The 20,750-nt window shown below is 36.8% G+C and overlaps 1 protein-coding gene across 2 annotated transcripts in view; it reads right to left on the minus strand.

The window, feature by feature from the left end:
• Nucleotides 1–20,750, minus strand: part of LOC126483652 (integrin alpha-PS4-like) — a 174,148-nt gene that overhangs the window by 14,890 nt on the left and 138,508 nt on the right. For both annotated transcript variants that reach the window (XM_050106715.1, XM_050106714.1), the window contains exons 18-22: nucleotides 12,972–13,071; nucleotides 7,725–7,838; nucleotides 6,891–7,206; nucleotides 3,060–3,147; nucleotides 1,739–1,871 (exon numbers count right to left, since the gene is read on the minus strand). In XM_050106715.1, coding sequence (XP_049962672.1) covers nucleotides 1,739–1,871; nucleotides 3,060–3,147; nucleotides 6,891–7,206; nucleotides 7,725–7,838; nucleotides 12,972–13,071 — 751 coding nt within the window. The remainder of the gene's footprint in view (nucleotides 1–1,738; nucleotides 1,872–3,059; nucleotides 3,148–6,890; nucleotides 7,207–7,724; nucleotides 7,839–12,971; nucleotides 13,072–20,750) is intronic.

A 20,750-nucleotide genomic window follows, 5' to 3' on the forward strand; every position in this document is an offset into this window, starting at 1 on the left:
CCGCATTTGCTGTTGTCTCACTCTAGTTTCATAGTTTATTAGGCAGGCAGGATTTAAATGAGATAGCAGCAAACATGAAAGAAAACATGGCAAAATGTTTATATTCGTCTTATTCTTATGGTGAAGAGAATACTGCATGTGATTCACAATTCATACAAGTTCCTATTAGCAACCATCTCTTGTCACAGGTAGGAAAAATTTCAGAACGCAAAGTTAGCCATATTGACAAACATCCCAAACAATCTTGCCAGTCGGATTTTTGTAGTACATTGAAATTTTGCTACATTCGAAGATGAACAATACGGAGTTGTATTTACTTCGTTGGATAATGTGTGAAAATGCAGTTGTCGAAACTCTGGGCGGAGAAAAAAAGCTCGTCTTCCACCTTTTTTTTAAATTTATTTACTGACGCAGAGGTTTTGGAGCCAGTATTTATCTTTGTGCCTACAAACCATGCCTGTCTAGCGCTACATATATTCAACAGCAGTTCGTTGTGGCGGCACCTACCAACATTTTTCAGAACTTCTGCTTGCTTTGCACTCGATTCTAAGCCGCAGGCTGTTTTTTGGATTACAAAAACCGGAAAAAAAGTGCGGCTTAGATTCGAGTAAATACGGTAACCTTTGTTCTTTCAGAATGAGACACATGAGCAGAAATCAGCTGTTGGACATATTTTCTTGTCTGTCAAAGCTCTATGTGTACAAACTTCAATAGCATCTTTGTAGGATACTGTCAGCCATCTTGTCTCTGTTCTAGACAATAACTGTAATACATTGCTACTTACATCCACATTCTCATTTGTACTTAGCAGCTACAATATATTGCATGACAAAGAGTTAAAAGTGTATCAGAATCATTCCCTCCTCCCTTCATATTACACTGGTGAAAGGTATATAAAAAGAGCTGGATACTCACCTCCAACTCTTGCTCCCTGCCTCTTTCTCCCTCTACCCAACACATCTGACACAACTGCCATCCTAGTTCACCCACCTTCTTCCCAAAACTAGCAAAGTGTGTGCTTGTTGATGACCCAGTGCTTCTGCTATATGGTGAGTGGACTCCTTTACTCCTGAATTACATATATTCCTCCAGAACTTTTCTTACTATATAATTAAGTTTTATTATGTAACAAAAAATTAAAAGGTTTGTAAATGGAGCTCAGTTTTTCTCTATTTCTCTACTTCTGTCACTTAATATTAGTAATGTGACATCCTATGCAACACAGCCAATGTGCAGCATCACAGGAATAATAAAGTATTCACTTGGAGAACAGATTGAGTCAGCTTATTAGTCATCAAGAGGAAAATAAAATATTAAAAATTTTCCTCTCTTACTTAATTTGAAAGTATGAATCTCTGGACTCGAGGGAAATGTCTTAATTCTGAAGTTCACTGACTCAGTTAAGAAGAAGTAATCAGGAAATAAATATGGCAAATATGAAGATTTCACTGTAAACTTTTGTGCAGGTTTCTTGTACATGCTCAAATTAAACTGCCACATGCTAACATGAAGTAAGGGCTTTTGACTGCTCTCATTATTCAGCAGTCAAATATTAGAAAACGTTTACAATATTTATTATATTAGCTTTATAAATGAAAAGAAAGAGAAGAAAAATAGCTACAGATTGTAATACTCTCTCTCTCTCTCTCTCTCTCTCTCTCTCTCTTTTCCTAGAAGTAAAAGTCAAAAATATTATTGCCCTTAAGCTCTACATGTAAAATCATAAAGTCATACAAACCTTGATGAGACCAAGAATAATGAGCAACAGAACAAGGACACCACTTATGGCTGATATAATAATAATCCATGTATCAACCTTTCGTAATGGTCTACTGGCTAGCAGAAGTATTGTTGCTGCTGCTTCATCAGTTCTGGGGAAAAAATGAACAGTAGCTATCAGTCATTGATTTCTGAAAAACATTTCTAAAACTATTGCAGCACATATTAATAAGAAAATGATCCATTAAGTCTCATGAATATAAGAGAATGCATATGAGGTATGTTCTTTTCTGTTTGATTACTGCCTAAACGCTAGGAACACCTGGTATACTTACAAGCACTGTATTTATTTAAAAATAGATGAAAGTATGTTCTGGTATGATAGTCCAGCTATTGCACTTGTTCGATAATAGTAAAAAAAGAAACAGTATTAAGGAGACTGAGACAGAATCAGAGTTTCTTCTTCTGTAAATTGAGGGAATATAAGTAATGAATCATTTAGCTATATTGGAAGCAGGTGGTAAACAAAATTAATAAATCCACTTGTTTCAAATAATAAGCACATAGGTGTTTTATAAAATCCACAAGATCCATAAATATGTCACTAGTCATTGTTATTTGAAGAAAGACAATAAGGAGGTGATGAGGTAATGAGAGACAGGAGCGAAAAGCTATTTCTCAGTTGTAGCAGCAAAATGAGATTACATTACGTAACAATCACAAAACTAGAGAGTGGAGCATGAGAAAGGCAGAAGAGAGGATAGAATATTGGCATAGTTTTTCAAAGGGAAAATCACAACAATAGAGAAATAAATAAGCAAAAATGAGGTGTGAAAAACTCATAATAAAGTGCTGAGCTATAAGTAAGAGAGAGAGTTTGAGAAAAGTAATGAGTGATGAGGTTATTGAAATAGGAAAAGTTGTTGATTCAGAAGCTATGCTGAGTAGAAACTGAACAGCTGTAGAGTTTGGAAGTGCTGCAAGCTTCATTTGAGATGTAAACAATCTTGTTAGTGGAAATGTGATGTACATGGAACAGAGTTGAGTGTCGTTGTATGTATTTTACTGCAATCTGCTTACCAAGAAACTGATTAAATGTCTAGATTTTAAAAAAAGGAATCATTAACTATGCAATACAGGATGGTTACTGATAAAAGAGTTTTTTGTTGAATTAAAAAAAGATATACATCACTGACATATTCTTGCGTGACAGTCATTGAAAAAAGTAGGTGTATGTTGCCACTTGTCCTGTTGCCTGAATTTAGTTATTCAGTGAAGGATATACCTGTTGAATACTGTCTGAATTTTTGATATTCACAAGGAAATTGGAATGACATTACCTGTTTCCTGATGACAGCACATAAGTTGGTATTTTGATTCTTGCAGAACTGGTGATGCTAAGGCTTCCTCCTTCCTGTAGTACTGGTCCTGAAATCAAGAGCATATCTGTTTGGTATCTGCATCATTTTCCCAGATTGGTTAAGTAAGTAGACCTAAATTCAAAGTACTGGTAAAGTAATAAAAGGTATGAGGCCAACAAAACTCAACATTTACTTTGTCAATAAAATTAAGCAGATGTGCAAAATGGATCATGGTTTAGAGTGACTCTTTTACCCATCCAATGCCTGTTTATGTCCTCATCTTTCCTATTTGTATCTTCCACCCAATAAAGAAACTGCTAAAAAGTTCTGGAAAAGAGACTGAAGATGAATATGTCTGTGTTATCTTAGTATCTATTACCAGTGATCTCTGTTCAGCTTTCAAAAGTAGTATCTCAGTTGATCCATCACACTACTTTGCGGTACACTGGATACTATCTCTAATTCTCATGCATCTCAAAAAGAGAATAAAGAAGATTTATGGGATAAAATGAAGGCACTTTCCTGTCTGCATATGTCTTATAATGTGTTGATAGTGAATCACAGCACTGCATAAATGAAGTGTCATGTACTACCTATCACTATGTACTATGATGCTACATTTGCGGTGGAAATCATGTACCACCCTATGCATAGTCTGAACATAGGTGTCTTGGCGTATTAAAATGTGAGTGCTAGTTTTTGAAACTAAGAAGAAGGTGGCATACTGTTCACGTATGAACTTGCAAATGGCAAAGGGCATGAAGTCGCGCATCTGAAATGGGAGCTTTTTCCTTCCAGACAGCAGCCAATGTACAAGATATTTGCAGTGCTACACTAGTATGTTTATGAAAGAGGTTCTATACTGGCTCTCTGAATGGTTGTCAACTCTCTTACACATGATCATTCTGCTCTGGAACAATGTATGCTGCGATGTGTGGACTATGATCCGGTTATGAGTATGCAAGCAGTGGGCTGTGAAATGTATGTTATTTATTTGTCTGTGTGGCATATATAGGTGTTTATGACTTGTACGTATACCATCTGCAAAGGGCCTCAAGGGGCAGATTTGCAACTAATGGCCCAATCTCTACCAGTAGTCTCTTCACATGGTCACTACCAGAGTGATGTTTGTGTTGTCTGTTTCTTTCAATGAGGAGGCCTTCATGATGTAATAAATTTACAGGTGGATGGATATTCTGTTTGCCAATTATCAACACTGATTCAGGCTCAATGTATGGTGCAGTATTATCTTGGTAACTTGACTGGTCCATGAACTGAATGGATCAGCATGCTTGACCTTCCTGAGGAATGTACTATGTCCACTATTGGAAAATATGTCCCCGGTAGTTTGCTACATCTAGTGGTTCATGTGGGATAGTGCTCTAGTGCACTTTAGTTTGCATATGCAATCGGTCTTGTAAAATATCTTCTCAAGAAAATGGTTCATGCAATGATGACCAACACAGTGGTTTAACTACTCTCATGACCTTAATCCACATAAATTTTAGTTGCAGGAACATGTGAAAAGTATGGTGCAAGCTACTCCAGTTAGTAATATTGATGACATGGAACAGTGTTCAACTGTAAAGCTGCGGGATAAATCTCTGGTATTGTAAAGCAAATTTACTGAAACATGGGGCATTGCCCTGCCACGCATCCATTAATGTTCTTGGCAGACATCTCCTATGATTTAGTCACTGTGTGTTGGAATTGAACTGACCAGCAGAGCTCATTTGGTTACGTATAGTACAGTATTTTATGACACTTGAAGTACTGGACCTCAGGATACTCAAAATATAAGAGTTCATGATACAGATGACATTTTTCTGGGAATATACTAATTCTTGATTTTGTCATCACAGTTAAATCCTAACAAACTATCTTGTCAACATACAAGCATTAAAGCACCTTTAATTAAAATGTTAATAAAAACATTTGCTCATTTATTTCTTATATTTATATGTCGACTATATCAATAATCACTATCAATAATCTTATTTATTTCACTTTTAAATATGAAGAAGTGATATTAGACAACAAAATACAAAATGTACTTTGAAAAGTTTTGTAAATGTAATTCCAATAATCAATGTATGCATTTATCATCTTTGGACTTCCATGTACCCTCTGTCACACACCATACAGTGGCTTACAGGGTATCTATGTCGATGTTGATGTAGATGTATCACATCTTTTTGTGTATCTCACCAGAGAAACACATTACTCATTCCATTATGTGTTAGGATGTGGGATGGATGTATCGAGGTGCTTTGTAAGAGAGACGTCTTTGTTTATTGTATCACTAACGAATGTGAACATAGCAATTAGCTGATCATAACAGTAAACTAAAACGGAAGTTTAAACTGCAACACACATCTGAAACTCTTTTTTTTGTATGGTTAGCATTGTATGAGAAAGTGGACCCATTACCTTTTTGCAGCCAAGCAAGAATTAATCATGCGCTTAGACAAAATGAAACCAACATACCACATGGAGATAATCTACAAGATTTGAGCAGAATAAGCTAAGTGAACTGATTTATAACTGTGCAAATACAATTACCATGGTCAAAATTTGTGCACTATTTGGTTTTGCATGAATGCATTTAATTTTCAATAAAATCTGACTAGATTTTGTCCATTATTAGCAAAAGAAATAACAAAAAAATGAAAAGGACCCGGTAAGAGTTTACAGTACACTTAAGCGTGTAACTTGGTAACAAGACTGTGTACAACATGGGTTCATAGACAGCAGTTATTTGGTTTTGCAAGGAATCCTTCCTACCCCTCACCCTCTTCCACTTTTGGAGGTCTCACCTGCTCGCTGGCAGGCATCAATTTTGAAAGCAATATTCTGTAACCATTGTTCAATTACAATGACAGCTTAAAATATGCCCTTTTGAATTTCAGTACCAGTATTTTGCCAGACACACATGGGTAATTTGAAGACATAATCACATTTATTTTGACTTCAAAGTCATAGGTATCATTATTCTCTGTCAAATGTGGGTGGTCTGTGCGTTTTAGATACTCGACATTACCTGTCAGTTGGAACTGATTCTACATCTGCACCACATCACTTTGACTCTGATGCACACATCAGTCAACTTCCCTGGCCTTCTGAGCATTACATGATGATGCAGACCTGATAATTTATCGCAATTGGGTCCTTCGTGGCATGATGGATGTTCACTCTACTGTTCCACAGACGTCTCTAATGTGTTCCTACTGGTGCTTTACTTTTAAATGAAATGCTGCAATCCAATCAAATGCAGTGTTCTACCCACAAGTAGTGCTCATTGTAACTATGTGTATGTTTATAAACAATGTCAAGAATGACCTGATCCATATAGGAACAGTCACAATAGCAACACACACCACATATTGAGGTGATGCAACAACTTTTGTTGATGTGGGTAGATGCAGAGATAACATCTAAACTGTCCACAAGACAGCCTCTCTGTAGTTTAAGCAACAGAAAAGCAGCAAGGCATTCAACAAGATGGGAAATGAAGTACATATTGCACACAGGTTGCCATCACTATGTTTACTATAGCAGTTTTCATTCTTTTGTTATACTGTACTTGCAGTGTTCGTAATACATGTTTCCTATTTTATAATACTCCTATGTAATAATTCAGATTTTCAAAAGACACTAAAATCCTATTTCCATTTAATCTCAGTAAAAAGAACATCCTGTACATTTCCATCAGGAAGTATTAAAATTGCCATTTTTTTGTATTTCCGTATACAGCATTTATTTCTAGATAGAAATACTCAGAAATGAAATAACTGTATAGGTTTTACTCACCCCATGAGGTAATAGGAGTGAGTTTTGCAGTAAAAGTAACAAGCACTCTTGAAGTAAGAGGTGCTAATAGGTCAACAGTGCAGTACACTTGAAGGCAGACCACATCTCGATGGGAACAATTGAATGATTGTACACTGGTGGATAAATCTTCAACCTCTTTTTGTGTCACTTGCCGTTTTCGGCGTCGTTGTTGTATGACGTTAATACCACTCCCAAGAAAGTCGCCCTCAGGCTCACCAGAATCCCAAGTTTCCATTGAAGTAAAGTCCAGTGGACCTACATGATGACAGTTTAGTGGTTCGTCATCAAGATATGCCTGCAAAGATAAATTTATGATTAATCATCACTACATATGCATATCTTGGATGTGTCCTCTTATTATTATAACAGACATAAATGTATTTGTAAATGTATTCCAAGTATCACTATAACTTATTAAAAACAGACAAAATTGTTATTGTTGTTCAAATATCATTCTAAAGGAAATCCCAGAAAAAACATTTTGTTTCCTACAAGAGCTTAACTTGACCTGCTCAAAAACGTTATCCATATCTTACAACATACAGACTTTATTTCAGAATAGGAGATTAAATTTAAGGGAATTATGATATCCATAGTGACAATGAAGTTACAACATAATTCATTAAAACAACAAAATATTACTGACGAAATGTCAAACTTGTGCCTCATTAGTGAATTTCATTAACTTTTGATTTCACAAGTTTAATATAAACAGTAAACAATTAATACAGTAAAGACAATTCTCTACCTACAAAAGTACTTGAAGACACTCATTTTTGGACATATTTTTTGCATATTGAATATTACAATTACCTTTGGTTTATAAATTTCAAGGAGGGTTATGATAGAGTTCTTCATCTTGACCTGCACAGGAATATGGAATTCAAGGCCAACATCCTGCACTGGACTTGGTCCATAATTAACAACCTGTGAACATAATGTGTTTTTTTGTGTGTCTGTCACATATATTGCATACAGTATAAAATCACTTTATTACAATTAACATGTTCATTGAAATTTTTGGAATATGAGGTCAGTTTTGGACTGCACATCCCTTTTCCTATTTCCCTACAACTGAGGGTCACACTTAATGTTATTAATTTCCCTTTTTTCTCATTCTTCCAGTTCTGACTATGTAATTTTTCTCATTCCTCTTTCTGATTCTTCTTCCATCTTTTAACGTTCTTTTGATCTTTTTCTTTTGTTCCTCTGTCTTATACCTCTGATTTTACAAGTTCACTTCTTTTTTGTGTGTCTCGGACGTGAATGATTTTTCTCTGTTCTACCATTTACCTTGTTATTAGTATCTATGTATTAAGATTATTACATAAAATAAGGCAAAGGCAATCACTCCTCTATAGTGTAGAGACACTTGGAGCACAGAAACATGTAACAGGAAACAACATCCTCACTAGCTTTCAAGCTTTTGCTCTGCCAAAGTACACACACTCACATGTACATGAACATGGACCATGTTCCAAAGACTTGCCTTTTTCCTGCTATTACCTTCTTGTGTCCTTCCCTACCTCCACTCCACCTCCCTCAGCTCAGCCAACTGCTTTCAATAATTGAGTATCAATAATCAGTCTCGCTGTGATCACAAGAGTGTGTGTTCAGGTGTCTGTGTGGTTGTGTGTGTGAGTTTGTGTGCATTTGCTGTGAAAAGAGCAAGAGCTCAAAAGCTTGTGTGAATGTTGTTTTCTGCTATGTGTTTCTGTGCTCCACCCATCGGCCCAGTAGAGGTAAGTGGTTACTGTTGCGTTATTTTACACACTGCTCCAGCCAGGATTTACCATTATTGTTATTAAAATTATTAACAGCTCCTAACTCACTGTCCAAGTTTCCACCGTCTTTCTTGTCTCTTTACCCTTTAGCTTCTAAATGATACCTTAATTTAAAATTTCAAGATACAGTGGTGCATTCTGTGTATTACCCTCATTTTTGCTATAAATTCTTTACATATAAATGAATAACAGCTCATTGAGAGAGTATATTTTGGGAGGAAAAAAAGCCTTCATCTAAACAAATATAAAACAGAGCTTCCATTATGATTATTAGATATTTTTCACTTGCTTTTAGCAGAATATATTGTTCCCTCTGCAATTATTTTATTAAACTCTAGAACTAAAACATTGTTCAGAAGCCTTACTTTTACATGAAGAGCTTGGCTGTAACAGTGGTATGGGGCAATTTGTTTGTTTTTGGAAAATTGCACAGTACAGTTTCAATAAAATTTCATAAATAAGAGATTTCAAGTAAATTAATTGTGATTTCTTTACTCAGATTTGGCAGTTTTTAAATACCTCCAGAGTAACAACATATAAGCTGTTGATTGGAAAACAGATAGTGGTACAGAAAAGCCAGCAGATGTAATTAAACCCCAGTGATATTACTGGGCTAGACTGCCTTCTGTTGACAAAGGCATCTCATCTCCCTGCAGGAATTTCCCACTGATGCTAATATAGATCTGTTTTACCTAGTTGGTTGTCAACACTAGTAAGAACTGTGCAGATGAGATCACTAGGTAAAGTGGAAGTAGAGCCAGTTACTGTTGCTGCAGCAGACAGTCTAAACATAAACCTAAGTTATGACTAAATGTGAATATTGGAGAACAGTTACAAGAAGTCAATTTAGTTATGCATTCAGAGGAGATGGTGGACATGGCATCAGCTCATTGTCTGATTGTGAGCTACTAGGTAGAGGAGTGTCAACTAAAGCCACTAATGAATACTTCACACAATGGAAATCTGGTATGCTATGCATTCTATGTGGCCATGATCACTAACACGCTGCTTGTCCACAGGAATGACCACTGTCAAACTGTGGCCAAGAAGCAGATGGACAACCCAGCTGCTGACCATGGCATCCAGTATGATGTGCTTGACTTCAGCAACTTCTTCACAGCCTTTGCCACCTGGATTTCTCCCACCAATATGGTCCTTTGTCAATGGCATAGGTAGGAACTCACCCTGCAACATGTCCTTCACTCCTGTAACTGTCCTGGCCCCTATCCTTGCTAGTCTCTTTCATCCACCTGCCTATTCCCTTCCTTGCTCCTTCTCCAACCCTTCATACTCCTTTTACCCTGCCAGTGCAGCAACATAGTCATCACTCCTTCTCTACTTTTCTCCTCTGTCCTTTCCCTTCTCCCCCAGCACAGCTTTCCAATTCTGCACCTAGCAGGCAACTGTCCTGATCATCCACATCATATACTTGTATACTCCGACAGGCAGTACTACAATTTCCCACCAACTCTTCTTTGCCATCGCTTCCCTCCCCACTCCATACCTCTTCTGTAGCCCCACTACCCAAACCAGGAAAGATTTCTGCTCACTTCAGATGCAGTTGCAGTTGGGCCTTACCACCCAAAGACAACAGTCGCAATGTGTTTAATTATTTCTGGAAAATAATTCATCTAAGGAATACAGCGGATGGCCAAGCAGGTATTCCTTTAACATATATCTGAATAGCATTTCATTTTCTCTTGTACATTTATTATAATTAAGGAGTGCATTAAAATTCTTAATAGCAGCATAGTTACTCCCTTCTGCACAAGTGACAATTTTTTTATTTCAGAATGGAGATCATCTTTACCTCCAGTGTTATCGTTGTGGTATGAACAATTTATTTCATACAGAGCATAGTTTCTGATGAATTTTGTCATTAAAAATTATGCTCAGTATGAAACACATTGTTCATACCACAACTATAATGCTACAGGTAAAGATGATCTCCATTTTGAAGTAAAAAATTTGTCACTGGATGGAGTAAAGTATGCTGCTATTAAGACTTTGAATGCTCTGCCTAATAATATTACATGTACAAGAGAAAATGAAATGCTATTCAGATGTACATTAAAAAAATACCTGCTTGACCATCCGCTGTACTCCTTAGATGAATTCTTTTCCAGAAATAATTAAAAGTTTCCATATACACTTTTAATGTACTCCTTGAATAAAAAGATACATCTTGTTATTCAGTTATTAAATGAAAGATACAATACTATATTAATGTTAGACAGTGAATTATAATACTAGATAAATGTTCGCTACTAATTAAGAAAAATTGATGCCTACTATTGTTTATATTATTGTACTGTTATTATTATTCTGTAGTATTTGTTGTATTTGTATAATTGTATTGACACATTCCACATCCAAGTGAATTACTTGCATGTATGGATCCATGGAATACACATACCAAATAAAACAAATGGATGTGAGTTACATATGTGTGAAGTGCAAGTTTTTGTTTTTTCTTTGTCTGATGAAAGACTTCATCCAATAGATAATGATATCTAGCAGTCTTTTTTACTGTGCCTGCCCACCACTTAGTGCCCCCTCTATGCAGTGAGTGGTAATCTGTTCTTTTCATCTTCAGATGGACTCAAGGAGGTTGAGCAAAGGAAGGGTAATCTAGAGCATAAATAAGATAAAAATAGCAAATGTAGAAGAGAGTTGCTGAAGAAGAGCAAAAACTGGAGGTAAATTCTGAAGATGAAAGATGAATTTTGCTTAAGGAAGTAGAAGTATGAAATGTAGTAAGCTGGAATCTAATCCCTCTCTTACATTTTCTACTCCCAAAAACAGCTAAGTTTTTTTATGCTTTCAATCTATTCCTAATCCTGTTGCACATGTAATTTGTACAGAAACAGATAAATTGTTATTTAATGAAATCTTATTTAAACTTATAGATCAGTAGTTTATATTTTTCTTCCTCATAACAATGATGCACTTGATTTTATTGGAACACTGAGAATTAAAAGTTACAGTTAAGTGAAGTACCAATAATGTCATATATGGTAAAACATTTTGAGCTAATGAGCAACAGAAGAGGTATTGTTGCCAATTATTTGGAAGCAGACATACCCAAAATTCTGAAAATATAATTGAAATTATCTGTATTTAGTTAACTTGCAAAATAATTGACATTAAAAATTTGGACCCAAAAAATTTAAATTGCCTATTTTGCTTTAATCACTGCAAATTCTGAACTCTGACAGTGTAATATTTTTGCTTAAAATTTTTGTAATAAGACAAAACCTCTTACTAACTAATTCAGTGGGTAATTAAGCTTTCAAATGATTTAGAATCATAAATCATTTATTTCAGGATGGTTATACTCATAAATAGGGGATTTCAGATGACATATAATAATAATGCTCTGTACACTTTTGAGAATTAGTAACCTGAAACATTTTTCATAAACAAACAATATTTACGTCTTTGAGTCCATTTAAAATAATAAAATCTAACCCAGTCAAATTTCAAAGCATTTAGTATTTTCAGACACCACATCAAGTTCTTACACTTATCTTTATATAGCCATCCCTGCCCCAAAATCAGCAGTCAGTGACCAGCCAGCAGACAGATGAAATCTGTATGCCCTAAAGGAATGTTGGAAATTAATATAGACACATGAAGTATGAAATGAAGAGGCTTCAGAAAGAACAGACAAGGGAAACAAATCTGTGAAAAATCATTGCAAAAAAAGATGTGTATGTTAGTGAGATGTCCTATGGCAATCAGGATATAAACTTGTCACAGGAAAAAGTACTGAAGAGAAGTAAAGACAAACATGAAAATATATTAAATAAATTAATGATGTTTAACCTAGTAGATACCAATATGAAGTGATGTAAATGTTAGAAAAGACTAGAAGAGATGGATGATGGCATCAGAGCAGTCAAAGTTATGATGATGGAACAAAAATATCTACAAATTATCCTCAGGTTTTTGTGTTTTCCAACCTTTATATTCTTACACAAGCAGACAGCAGTTAACTTTAATAGATTAACAGCAACCTGAAATTCAAACAAAAATACTTTGATGGTCATAGAATTAGATATTACTTTAGCATTACATATAAGTAACAATAATGTTCTTACAACATTTGACTCTTGTGCTAAAAGTTCCACTGTACATTGGTAGCTAATGTGGTGGATAGAAACTGTTTCCTGCAAATACATTTATTTACAATTGCATTACTGATCAACTTTACATTCCTGAAGGTTTCCTTCTATACTCTGCTAAGTGAGTAGGGGTATGTATGTACACTTACCTGAAACAAATGCCTGAAAACTCGCTTCTTTTCTAGAGCTTCATTTGATTCAACTGCGCTGCTGTTGGTAGTAAGAAGAAGCTGCTCATGACTGCTTTTCCTGTAAAATTGAGTTATACTTTTTCAAGAACCTCTGCACATAATGTAAAAGTTCATAATAAATGATGGAATGGACAGAGTGTCTATACTTACCAAGATCACTAAGAATTTGATATAGGTGGTATGAAAAAAAAGGAATAAAGATTTGGGTTTAATGTCCTATAGGCAACGAATTCTTTTAAAGTAGAGCACAAGATCAGACTGGGCAAGAACTGAGAAAGAAACTGGCTGTGACCTTTTCAAAGGACTGATATTAGCACACGTGTTAACTAACTAGGGAAACCACGGAAGACATAATTCTGAATGGTCGATGAGGATTTAAAGCCTGCATCTCCTGAATGTATCTTAATCATTATACTGCCTTTCTGAATAAGAGTATCCAAGACTCAAAAAGAATGTCTGTAGCATACAGAACACAGGTTCTCTCCTCTGGAGAAAAATAAAATGTAGAGATGTTATTAAAAAAGGTGGAGGGGGGAGGGGGGGGTTGTTCTCCTAGGTTTTGTCCAGAATTAAAGAAAGTAAATACAAATGAAAGAAAGTTCACTAGTAATTACAGTCAAACTATTTGAAAATTTGACTTAGATCAAGATCTTTATTGATCTAAATAGCCCCCTCTTTGATTTCTTACAACTTTCTTTCTCTCCAGAGTAAGGAACATGATTTCTAAACACTTAAATTGGATAGCAACAATACCGAGTCACATTGTGCTCTAGTTAAATCCCTGTAAATTCCCTAATATTCCCTGCCCAAGCTAGAACTCTGTTTCAAAGGTATTCTAAAAAAAAACAGAGCATTAAACCCTAAACTGCAGTTTTTCATAAAATTATTTTAACTATTTCTTCTGTCCTCACAATATTCCTATCAATTTTAGTGTGCAGAATGCCATCATTCAGTAATCATTTATACATTATTAAATGTATTAACACAACACTGGAAAATCATGGATGGATTACACGTAATAGAAGCAGTAAAGCGCTAAACAGGCATAATCAATATCAAAATTGTTTGTAAGCTTTCTGACAATGTCCTCCTTCAGAGCTGACTAATAAAAATGTAGACTCTAATACTGTTATATTATCCTGGGTAGTTACAGTACTTGGAATGGCACAGTTTGTGAAGCAGTCATTGAAGTCAAGCATGTTGTGCTTGACAGTGTGTTGCAACACTGAGTGCTCAACTTTACTCATAGCCACAGTTTAGCAGTGTCCATTCATTCAGGTAGTTGCACTCACTTAAAGGGCACTGGAAAAGTTACAATAGAGTTGGTATATTGACATGACTGCTTTCACATGTGGGTCTGCACCTGATAGAATAGGATTTGCCTATGACTCAACTGGAATAGACCACAAGGATATGCCCCTTGTGGCAAGAAATTGGAAGGAAGCATGAGATACGGATATTTTATAAATCAAGTGGGCAGTGGTATATCAATTACAAAGAGTTGGTAAGGACATTGTTTATTTCAGAGTACAATGAAAGATAGTCAAAGCTCTGGCAGAGGATGTGAATACACTGTTCCAAACCGATAGTGTGGACAAAAATGGGAGTCCTCCTTTGCAACTAGTTTGTGGTGTTAATTGGAAAATTAGGGGCATATGTAGGTATGGTGCAGGAGATGTGTTCATGGACTACATTTGGAGGGTAATGTCTGTTTGTGAAATCCACAGTATGTACTTTTGTTTAATGGGCAAGGAATTACTTTGCCACTCCTGTTGAGCCATCCACAGAGGCTAGACAGTATGGGGAGACTTTTTAGTATGGAAGGAATGACAGTTATTGAAGTGGAGGTACTATTGATGTTTGGTGGACCTCATATGGACAGAGGCTTTTATGGAGCCATTGTAAATGTGGTAATCAATAGCCAGAAAGAGGGTGCTGTGAGCTGAAGAGTACCAGGTAAAATGGATTTGAGAGGAAATGTTAAGTCAGTAGTGGAATGAAAATACAGTGTCTTGACCATTAGTTCAGACCATCATCAATAAACATGAACCAGAAAAGGGGTTTAGAATGTTAGGTGGATAGAAAAAGTTCCGCTGGATGTCCCATAAAGAGGTTGGCTTATGAGGATGCCATGCAGCATCCCATGGCTGTGCTACAGATTTGTTTGAATATCTTCCCCTAAAATTTAAAGTAATTGCTGAAAAGTATATAGTTAGTCAGGTGTGTAAGGTATGATGAGGTGAGTTTGATGTTGGAAGTGGTAATGGGGTAGTGATGGTGAAGAGGCAATGAAGGACATGGATCAAGTTCTTGACGTAGCAAGTTAAGCTAAGGGCAATGGATTGGAGGTGTTTATCAGGACTGAAATTCTTTCTGTGGGAACACACTAACAACATTGATATTGCTCCATATAACATTTATTAATTTGTATTTGCTCAAATTAATAAACATTATATGGAGCAATATCAATGTTGCTATTAAGTTGTACGTGCTCATCTCCTATAAGTCCAGCCCGTCATCCAAGTCATGGGAGATGGGCAACAGCATGAAGTAGGGGATTGCCTATAGGAGCGAAGTACAGTGGGGACTGTGTGTGCCCCAGGACTGCTACGGTAGCTGTGAAGGTCCTACAGGAACCCTGAAAAGTGATGGCTAATGGGGCTCTGGCGAAGCTACGGTAGGCCCAGCAAGCCACTAGTGGATTATGATTTCTGCTTTCAAAAATAGAACAGGCCATGAAAGGGACAGATTTAATCAATGACAAACTGGCTATAAACAAGGACTAAGATTTGGAACATTAAATATATAAAAATTGACTTGAAAGGTGGAGGAGATGGTAGACACAATGGAAAGAATGAAGTTAGACCTATTAGGGTTAGCTGAAACGAGGTGGAAAGGAGAAGGAAGGAGAGAACTGAGGAAAGGCTACCAACTGTAATGGAATGGAAATGAGGAGGGAAGGAGAAATGGAGTTGGAATAGCAGTAAGAGATGGATTAATAGAGGAACTGAAGAGAATAAGTGATAGGATGATGAAGACCAAAATATCACTCAAGGGGACGAACATAGAGGTAACACAAGTGTATGTGCCACAGGTGGGTTGCACTTCTGAGGAGAAGCAAGAGTTTGAAGAGGAAATGCAGAAGCAGATGGAAGGAAGAATATGATAGCAATGGGGGATCTAAATGCACACGCTGGAAGAGAAAGACAAGGCTGTGAAAGTGTGCTTGGACCAGAGGGTTGGGGCTGCCAAAATGATGAAGGTGAAAGACTATTGGAATTCTGTCAAAGAAATGGCTTTCTGGTTGGGAAAGAGAGAGCCACAAGATTACCTGACTTAAAGAGAAAGTCGATAGTTGACTACTTCCTGTATGATAGTGAGATGAATAGGAACATCATTGACACTAAGGTAATACCATCAGAGGCCTTGGATAGCGACCACCATTTGCTGGTTAAGAACCTGAGAGGGACTAAGGACAATAAAGGGACAGAAGACCAGGGAAGATGTATAAGGGTGTGGAAGTTGAAGGAGGAAGAAAGCAGGCTACAGTACCTACAACTAGTAAAGGAAAGCATGCCAAAGGATGAACCAAAAATGGTAGAAGAGGAATGGGGTAGATTCAAGGGAACATTAGTAAGTGCAGTGGAAGCAATATGTGGGAGGACAAGCAACAAAAGAGAAGAAAAGAAACACCTTGGTGGAATGATAAAACAAAGGATATAGTACAGAAGAAGAATAAAGCCTTTAGGGTGTGTTTCCAGAAGAGAGCAGTAGAGACAAGAGAAGAGTATCAGACAAGAAAGAAAGAAGCAAAAAGAGTGGTAGCGGAGGAAAGAAGAAAGTGACTGAAACAGTGGACCAGAATGATGGAGGAGGATATTGAAGGTTCAAGGAAGGTATTATATGGGATGATTAAAAATAAGAGGAAGAATGGTATGACAGATTATGCTCGAATGGTGAACAAAAGTGAACAAGATGTAGATAATAAGGAGGAACTCAAGAATATGTGGAAGGAGTATTTTGAAGAACTCCTGAACCCGAATGGAGACCTAGATGAAGAGGAACAAGCTGAGGAGAAAAAAGAGGAGGAACAGCAAATAGAAAAAGACTTTACATGGGGAGAAGTGGAAGAGGCACTCGGAAAGATGAAGGGAGGGAAGTCAACAGGTGTGGATGAGCTAAATGTAGAGATGGTAAGAGCAGCAGGAGTGGTGGGGATGCAATGGCTATATCGAGTAATGAAAATTGTGTGGAGAAATTTAGTATAAGTAACAGTGAGATGATTATCACAACAAGAAAGCAGGAGAGAGAAACAGCTGGAATAACAATTGGTGGTGGACGATTGAGGAGAGTGGAGAGTTTAAAGTATCTTGGAAGCCTGATAAAGGAAGATGGAAAAAACACCAGATAAACAAACGAGCGGGGGAGAAAAGCAGAAGAATTTCGGAAGAGTGTCAGAAGCCTGATATGGAGAAAGGATGTACCCCAAATCAGTAAAAAGGTTATATATCAATCATACTATGTCCCGATCCTGACATATGCATCCGAAACCTTGGTTATGAAAGGAAGAGAGAAAAGCAAAGTACAAGCTAGTGAGATGAAATTCTTGAGAAACAGTATTGGAGTGACACAGATAGACAGGTTAAGAAATGAGAGGATCAGAGAGTTAATGAAGGTAGAACCATTACAGGAGGAGATAGAGAAATCAAGGCTGAGATGGTATGGGCACATTAAGAGAAGAAGATACCCAGGAGTATACAAGAGATGAAACTGGAAGGAAAGGGACCAAGAGTAAGACCGGGAGACAGAGAGCTGAGAGGAGTAGAGGAATGTGTCCAGAAGAAAGGAGAAGGCTGGACCAAGGTGAACACAGAGAGATGGTGGCAAGACAGAAGATGATGGAAAGGCCTATGTTCCATACAGACCCAGCCAGAGGCTGGAAACTGTCCAAGATGATGATGATAATGATGATGATGATGATGATGATGATGATTTGTACTTGCTCACTAATAATTAAGCAGTGAACTAATGCATATTATATCTCCACTTTTGCGAAACTGGACACTTAAACAAGTGCAGTCGTTCTGGTACTCAGAGACTGCTTCCCATATGGCACGTATGGCAGGTAGGATGGTGAGGGCGGCAGTCTGACTACAGTGACTTGCAAGGGAAGATGTGCTTATAGGACATGCAACAGTGGGAGAAACCAATGGCAGCAGCTGTAAGCGTGGTGAATGCAATAAAAGAAGAAATCACAGATTATCAGATGCAAACGATTATGTGAAGTAGTGGGTGTAGCAAATAACCATAAATGCCCAGTGAATGTAAGTTCAGGTCCTAAGAATGACAAGAAGAAAATCATTGCTTCTAATATCCCTAACATGGCCTCAGAAAGAACAGATGGCTCTCAAAAAACACCTATTGTAGAAAAAGTGTGTGCATCATCTGTCAATATCATAAACAATAATTAAAACACTTCACAAAGTATTAGTTGTGCCTCCAATCTCCCAAGACGTCTGACCCATATGCTTTGCCTGCAGATGTAAAAAATAAAAATATAGGCACACTACGCCCTATGGCAGTTAGGAAGCTGCTCCACAGCTCTATTTCTGAAGCAAAGCATAACATGCTAGACATTTCCAGGTGAGGTATAAACAGCTTAAAATAGTGGTAAAGAGTCTAGATGTTGCTAATAATACTATGAAGTCACTAGTACTGGCATGAAAGATACTGATATATACATTCCCTATTATTTGATAATTAAATAATGTGTCATAAGAGGTGTGCATCAGACAGTAACAACAGAGGAACTGTTCTTAGAAATGCAGTCACTTATTAAAGTTGTTGATGTAAGAAAGATGAGCAAATTAGTGCTCCAAAATAACAGTCCAATAATTAACCATATACTATTTTGTCTAAAACTGACAGATGAGACTGTGGCTGTGTACAATTAATGTAGGTTAATTCTTACAAAGAAGAAGACAATAACCAGCCACTATTAATACTGGTATTTATTTAGGTAAATAGTGCCGTTACTGGTTTTGAACTGGCAAGTTCATCATCAGATGGCTGTTCACGTGATTTGCAAGATACACTTTACATTATTGTCAGTTTTCGATTTTTATTTTTCCACTGTGGCAAAATATTTTTGGTGTGTTGTTGCCGTCGAAAATTCCACATGATTTTGTTGCGAAGTTGCAGGATTGTATTTTTCGAATATTCCAAAATATATCCAGCACTTATTTGTAAATCTGCAATCTTTGTGATAACTTCATATGTGGCAAATTCATTTGGTGTATGTGTATGTGTGTATGTGTGTGTGTGTGTGTGTGTGTGTGTGTGTGTGTGTGTGTGTGGTGCTTTGCACAATATGATGATGTAAAAATTACACAAGTGCCTTTGTCAGCACCAACTCACCAAAAATATTTCGCCGCAGTGGAAGAATAAAAATCGAAAACTGACAATAATGTAAAGTGTACCTTGCATACCATGTGAACAGCCATCTGATGATGAACTTGCCAGTTCAAAACTGGTAACGGCGCTGTTTACCTAAATAAATAGCAGTATTAATAGTGGCTGGTTGCTGTCTTCTTCTCTGTAAGAATTAACCTACATTAATTAATCATATATGTCACCGGTCTTACTGCAGTCTCCATATATGTTTTGACCAGGCTGATGAATTTCTTAAGGCTGCCATATTCTGCCATGATTTCTCATTTCTCATACCGTTTTTTCTGTGCACCAAAACTTAGGCTGTCATGAAGTCAAGAACAAGCCATGGATGTTCTTATTGTATTCCATTAGTTCTTCATTGATGGTCTTGATGCAGAATATGCTGTTTGTTGTTGTTGATCCACTTTTCCAAAAAGCATTCTGGTAGTCCCCTATTATGCCCTTGATTTAGGGGATTAGTCCTTGGAGTATTATATGGGACAGTACTTTGTATGCTGTGACTGTGACTGGTAGAGAAATTCCTCTGTAATTCCTGCAGTTTCCTTTATCTCCTTCCTTGTATATAGGGATAGTGATTAATTCCTCCCATTCATCTGGTACTTTTTCATCTCACTAAATTTTAACACAGTCCATTCACTACCCATAAAAATTATGGGTGTTTTGTGATTCTCCTAACTGTCAGCACTCAAGGAATGTCTGAGTATGGCCTTCATGATTGTTAATTCATGATGCATTATTTCCCAGCAGTGATGGCTTGTAGTTAGCTGTTCACTCTTTTAATACTTCTGAGAGCTGCTAGATGGATGTTCTTGCTTCCACAAAGTGTTATGTAACTTGAAAAACAAATTACAGGCATGATAAATTCCCAAACATTCATTGTTGCAGTGTGCTTCTGTAGTTGTCTTGATTGCAAAAGTTTGGTGTGAAATGGGAGATGGTTGATTGATGAGGAAATTCTGCAGCCACTTGAAGAATCTGGATCTGAAGTTGATTATGATGCTTTTGAAATAGATGGCAGTATTTCTGAAACAGATGGTCATCTGATTTTTTTTCTTTATCTTATAAGCAGGAGCCACAAAAAGAAGTTGAACAAGTTTATGACTTCTGGGGGCTGCAAAACTCACTTTGGCCCAACTGGATTGTGTTAAGAATAAAATGAAACAATTGTTCATGACATTTCTATCAAATGTCAGCAATTACAGTGGCATTCTACCACTTCCAGCTGCTTTGTGGTTTCTCAATTTTTTCAACCTGCTGGTTACTGCTTTGTATGTTGGGCAAGTT

Source organism: Schistocerca serialis, chromosome 6 (assembly GCF_023864345.2).
Source record: "Schistocerca serialis cubense isolate TAMUIC-IGC-003099 chromosome 6, iqSchSeri2.2, whole genome shotgun sequence".
Lineage (NCBI taxonomy): Eukaryota > Metazoa > Arthropoda > Insecta > Orthoptera > Acrididae > Schistocerca > Schistocerca serialis.